General features: G+C 36.0%; 1 protein-coding gene across 1 annotated transcript in view; it reads right to left on the bottom strand.

Annotated features, from left to right (window-relative positions):
• The window catches only part of LOC106473097 (regulating synaptic membrane exocytosis protein 1-like), a 40842-nt gene that overhangs the window by 32688 nt on the left and 1343 nt on the right, over positions 1 to 6811 (bottom strand). The window contains exon 2 of the mRNA XM_022401596.1: positions 1923 to 2127. Within this exon, the coding sequence (XP_022257304.1) occupies positions 1923 to 2127 (205 nt within the window). The remainder of the gene's footprint in view (positions 1 to 1922; positions 2128 to 6811) is intronic.

Genomic DNA, 6811 nt, shown 5'->3' with positions numbered 1-6811 from the left:
AGTATATATTGTTACTAAACACAAAAGAGCTCAAAACATCAAAATAAGAAAATACCGTAAATAAAAAAAAAGTTTACTGTTATTTAGTTTGGTTCAAAACCTACAAAATCTTCATTACTTTCACTGTAATTTATTTTTTTATTATTTAGGGAGCATTATAAATAGTTATGTTTTTAAAAGGTAACAACAGACTGTTTTGTTGGTTTATATATATATATATATATACCGTATTTTTCGGTGTATGAGACGCACTTTTTTACCCCAAAATTTCATGTCAAAATCTGTTTGCGTCCTATACATCGAAGGTATGAATAATATAAATGTATATATACGATATAAATAAGCCATGTGTAAATATATTTAAATAGGCATGCATAGCTTAGTTCAATTGAATCCGTTATTTATAACAATAGTAGTTTTTTACCTAAACAACTGACACACTGAAAGACGTAACAGTATATATTCTATATTTGACTATTCTAGTCTTGAAAGAGCTTTTAAGACGTGTTACCATACCTCTTGTATGTGATTATTCGAATCCACAGAATCAGAACACACACCATAGCACAAATAGGTAATTTAATTAACTCAAATATTAGGTAAAGCCCACAAAACAACTACAAAAAACAAAACATTTCATTAAGTTCAAATGTTTTGTTTACCGTTACTATGTTGGTAATACATATTATCTATGTTTTTAAAATATTTATTTTTACAACTCCATAACTTTAATGAAGACTATGAACAGGTATGGAAAATGTTTTACTAATAACCCTAATAGTTTGGGCTTCGATTATAACCCACTTCATGTCAAGACAGCAATGGTAAATTGATTTGCACCTTCACTGGCAATGTTTAATGCATAATTTATACTGGAGGATGTTACATACAATAAATGTATTGTGTTTTAAATTAACATTGTTTATATTTGTTCGCGTGCATTAAAAGACAGAAAGATAAACTGTCAAGCTGAGTAAGAAGTAAAGTTTCTATGAAATATATTAGACCTATTGGGCCTATTATTTGATGCAGTACTGATGTTAGAGATTGTTACAATTCAAGAAGCAATGCTATCCGTCTTAACGAAAAGAATACCGAATAATATTTTCCTAAAATCAAAGTTTAAACCTTTTCTTTTTTTTGTTATTAACAAATTAATTAAATATATTGTTGTAAACTATATCTATAATGCTGTAATTTCGTTTCTAACTAGAGAGAGCTGCAGGTCGTAATGATGACGTTGGACCAAAAAGTTTAATTTTTTCGGCCTAGAAAGTCCTAAAGATATTACTTCAATCCTTTAGAGATTTTAGGCCTATATTATTAAACCTTTATACCTTAACATCGTCATTACAATATTAAAAATATAGTTTAAACAATATTTATTAGGTACTTTAAATGCTGCTGAATGAACAGAAATTATGATTTTATGAAGAACAGGTGCTAGAAACGTGAACACTGCTACAATTTGAATTACTAAGACCAGTATAAGATTTCGTTAACCAATCCGTTTCCGTCATGTCTCATTTTTATGATCCGATTTCCTGATAGGTGAGAATATTACCTATTTTACAGTTCATCAGATATTACACTTCAATATACACAAGTTGTCCAAAAGTCGTACAGTTCATCAAAGATTACACTTCAATATAAACAAGTTATCCAAAAGTCGTACAGTTCATCAAAGATTACACTTCAGTATAAACAAGTTCTCCAAAAGTCGTACAGTTCATCAAATATTACACTTCAATATAAACAAGTTATCCAAAAGTCGTACAGTTCATCAAAGATTACATTTCAATATACACAAGTTATCCAAAAGTCTATACCAATGTCAGAATGTATTAACTAGAATCCTCAAAAGATTAATAATACAGAACATTGTTGTTGTATTTACAATATTATTATATTGGTTGTTTTACCTTATTGGAACGTAAGGCGACTTTGCCACCACAGCGAGCACAGCAACGCACGCTGCAATAATAACATACGTGACCCACACCGTCCGCAAACTTGGTCTTGAGACAAAGCTCACACGTGGCCTCGAGCGTCAAGCCCATCTTCTTCTGGTCTTCGGCACGTTTCTTAATGGTCGACTCCAGTATATTCACTTCCTCTTGTTTCCTCCTGGAAATACAAACAGCAAAAACAATAGAATTATTTGTCCAACGTAATAACACGCCGACGAAAAACGCGAACTTTCATAATTACCAAACAACTGGAAGATCATGCATTATCAATCACGCATGTTTCATTCTGAGAAGTGCTGTTTTTGTTTAGTTATATTTGAACCCGTAAACTTTGCAAAATTGCACTGTTTTCGTTTCCTAAACAAATATACAACTTTTATTTAACAGATAAATAGATGGTATACATGAAACTGTACCCCTCACTTTCATTCTATCCTTTATAACGTGCATAAACTTTGAGAACTGGAAATAGATTTCTATCCTGTTATCGATCAGCTAAATACTATAATAAAGCAGTCTGAATCTTCATAATTGTTATATAATAATTTACCAGTTATTTTCTCATTTTACATTCCAGACGCCACTGTAGTGGTTGCTATGGGAACAAAAACATTTACGTCCGGCAAAAAGTTTGGCGTGTTTTAAAGAGTACAAATGAAGCACGTTTTAAATTTTCCGTTGTTGTTCTTATCGTGATAAATTTCTATAATTACGATGCCTCACCAAAATTTTTTAAAATGATATAAAACCTTTGTGATAAACACAATTCTGAAACTCATAGCCATATCGATATATCTTATTTCTTTAAGTGTAGGCCCGCCTTGGCCAGGTGGTTAGGGCGCTCGACTCGCAATCTGAGTGTTCGAATCCCCGTCACACCAAACCCTTTCAGCCGTGGGGACGTTATAATGTGACGGTCAATCCCACTATTCGTTGGTAAAAGAGTAGCCCAAGAGTTGGCGTTGGGTGATGATGACTAGTTGCCTCTAGTCTTACACTGCTAAATTAGGGACGGCTAGACTAAAATCTATAACCAGGTGTGTGCCATGACATAAAGCATCTGTCCGAACATAGAACTGAAGCCACTAAAATCTACACCCGCGCGTGTGCCATGACATAAAGCATCTGTCCGAACATAGAACTGAAGCCATTAAAAATCTATAACCAGGTTTGTGCCATGACATAAAGCATCTGTTCGAACGTAGAACTGAAGCCACTATAATCTACAGTGGCTTCAGTTCTACGTTCGAACAGATGCTTTATGTCATGGCACAAATCCGGTTATAGATTTTTAATGGCTTCAGTTCTATGTTCGAACAGATGTTTTATGTCATGGCACAAACGCAGTTATAGATTTTAGTGGCTTCAGTTCTATGTTCGAAAATCTACAACCGCGCGTGTGTCATGACATGAAGCATCTCTTCGAACATAGAACTGAAGCCATTAAAAATCTATAACCGGGTTTGTGCCATGACATAAAGAATCTGTTCGAACATAGAACTGAAGCCACTAAAATCTATAACCGCGTTTGTGCCATGACATAAAGCCTCTGTTCGAACATTGAACTGAAGCCATTAAAATGTATAACCACGTTTGTGCCATGACATAAAGCATCTGTCCGAACATAGAACTGAAGCCACTAAAATCTATAACCGGGTGTGTGCCATGACATAATGCATCTGTCCGAACATGGAACTGAAGCCACTAAAATCTATAACCGCGTTTGTGCCATGACATAAAGCATCTGTCCGAACATAGAACTGAAGCCACTAAAATCCATAACCGCGTGTGTGCCATGACATAAAGCATCTTGTTGAACATTATGTAAAATTACATCGATAACGACCAGAGGTGTCGCCAGGCATGTTGATGCCTTGAAAAATCAGAATACAAAACCATAATCGATATCATACTGAAACGCCGAAAATTCCAGCGCCTGTGGGTTCGAGTCCCGAATTTTTTAAGCACCTAGCAATGTCTCTGTTAACGGTAACCCCCGATGCTTATTTAAATTACATTTATAAATATTTATTTGTTTCTTGTTAAGCGCAAATCAGAAATGAGTCACATGACTACAGTAAATGGAAGAGACAACTCGAGCGAAACTACAGACAGGAAAATAGTAAATAAATGAGAAAATTCGAGATAATTCAGACATGACTACAGTAAATGCGAGAGAAAAACTCGAGCCAAGTCACAGATATAACTACAGTAAATAGATAAGAAACCTCTAGCCATATCAGACAGGACTACAGTAAATAGTTGAGAAAAATTTTCTCTTCCATTTACTGTAGTCCTGTCTGATTTGGTTCGAGTTTTCTCTTCTATTTACTGTAGTCCTGTTTGATTTGTCTCAACGTCAAACCAAATTAGACATGACTACAGTAAATAGAAGAGAAAACTCGAACCAAATCAGACATGACTACAGTAAATAGATATGAAAAGTCAAACCAAATCACGGACAGAACTACAGTAAATGGAAGAGAAAACTCGATCCAAATCAGACAGGACTACACAAAATGGAAAATAAAACTCGATCCAAATCAGACAGGACTACACAAAATGGAAAATAAAACTCGATCCAAATAAGACAGGACTACAGTAAATGGAAGAGAAAACTCGAGCCAAATCAGACAGGATTACAGCGTTTTCAGCAGACTGTTAGTTAATTAATATTTCCATCTTGGGTGATTGGGAGACGTACAGAAAACAACGTAACGTTTAAATCTCTTGGTGGAACTTTCATTCTTATGTGTATACAATGTTAACATACTTAATGCCCCTACTAGACTATGAATATTTGACAAATATTGAAAGTCCAGTAGTCCAGAAACTATCTCACGTCCTTGTTCTTCAAGTCCCACATACATCAGAACCCTGCTGTTAATCATATTAGAGTCGTTGATTTTTCTATTTTGAAGTTGTGGTCAGAAAACATAAGCGCCATCTACAATATATCCCGACCTGATTTATATTTCCCAACTAGCTTCAATATATTAGAATACAGTCGCGAGTTGTCCCTTTGGTAAAACTCTGGATTTCGGAGATGGTTATCCGAGTTCGAAGCCGTGCGATACCACAAAATATCCCCCGCACTTTAAGCTGTGGTTGCGTTATAACAGTATGACAGTAAATTACTTAGCGTGGATGGTAGTTGGTGTTAACTGGTTTCTGTCCGTCAGGACAGTTTATTACATTGGCGTCTTTCCTTATTCATTCAGCATATGATAAAGAATTTACAATTTTTTTTTTATCCTCTTCACAATTTCACACTACTTATTACATTTTATATTCTATACTAATAAAAGTCGCCAAGTTTATTAGCAGCTTTATTTAAAATTTCCAGATACCTGCCTTGTAGCTTACTATATAAAAAGATACCGACGCGGTCCATGCAAATATTCCCTGAGCCCTGACACAGTGTGATCGAGGTCAATCTATTGCCACCTCCAGGTAGTACCGGCAGTAGGTCATCAAAGCGACTGACACAGTCTGCAGATATTCCCTGAGCGCTGACACAGTGTGATCGGGGTCAATCTATTGCCACCTCCCGGTAGTACCGGCAGTAGGTCATCAAAGCGACTGATACAGTCTTGCAGACATTCCATGAGGCAGCGTGGTCTGGGTCAACCAAAATTTACTATTATAGAGTATATATATATATATATAGCTGTAAGTCTTGCAGTATGGCTTAATCTAACCTTACAAATAACAAACCCATCAAATCTGACTGTGGGAGCTTGCCTATTCTCTTGACTGTAATGAGCGTGATAAAGAAGTAAGGTTGAGTTAATCGCTTAAAAATTACACTCATACAAATAACTCGTTCTTTTTTTCTTAATGTGATTCGACCAACTGTTTGTAATGTTAACCAGACAACATTTGAGCACGTGCACAATTGACTCGGTAGAGGTCATGGCGTGTTAGGAAGTCATTTACATTGCATAGAGGTGAGGGGCTGTCAGAAAGTCAAGTTGTATTCAAAAAGAGGCTGAGCGTGGCCTAGTGGTTACTTTCCTAGGATTCTAAACAGGTGGTCCAAGGTTCGAGCCACGGTAAGTCGCTGATCATACTCTTCGCTTTCAGCTGTGAGAGTGTTAACTGAGAATTCAATATTTATATTTGGTAACGAGTTGTCGCATAGGCGGCGGTGCTTTTAACTTACTGCTTTCCTTCTAGCTTGAAGCCCCCCAGTGGCACAGCGGTATGTCTGCGGTCTTACATTAGAAACCGAATTTCGATACCCGTGGTGGGCAGAGCACAGATAGCCCATTCTGTAGCTTTGTGCTCAATTACAAACAAACAAAATCTAGCTTCAACTTATGGGTCTCTGACCATGTGTTGCATAGTAGTGTTCTGGTTGAAAATTAAACATATATTTGAAAGATGGTATTATTTATGTGATTCTTTTAAATAAGTTATTTGTTATATATTGTTACGTCTCCGTTTGTTAATTAACTTCCCGTAACTTCGTTCCGACGAAACTTTAGCGACACAAGTATTTACTTAATAAAACTGGTTTATTCTTTCCGAATGTAACTCTGCGATACACTTAATCTCAATATTCGCGCTAAAACAAACAGTATCACGAACGAACGAACGTTAACTTCAACAATACCCTGTGACTGCAGTTCAATTACTCACTGTCTATACACACATTACATTACCGCGTCACGTTGTACCCCTCTTATATATACCAGCCTACCCTATCTAGTAAATACTAGAGCATTCGCCAAAGTACAGGATAGTTCTAGAACGTGGCGTCACAGTAGTCATGTGACTCGCTGACGCAACAATATATATATACTGCAACCACTAAAAAACGTAAGTAGTTCTAGCGC

The sequence above is a fragment of the Limulus polyphemus genome, unplaced genomic scaffold (assembly GCF_000517525.1).
Source record: "Limulus polyphemus unplaced genomic scaffold, Limulus_polyphemus-2.1.2 Scaffold5881, whole genome shotgun sequence".
In the NCBI taxonomy this organism is placed as follows: domain Eukaryota; kingdom Metazoa; phylum Arthropoda; class Merostomata; order Xiphosura; family Limulidae; genus Limulus; species Limulus polyphemus.
Note: the sequence above shows the minus strand (reverse complement) of the source record. Positions and strands in the feature narration are given on the sequence as shown.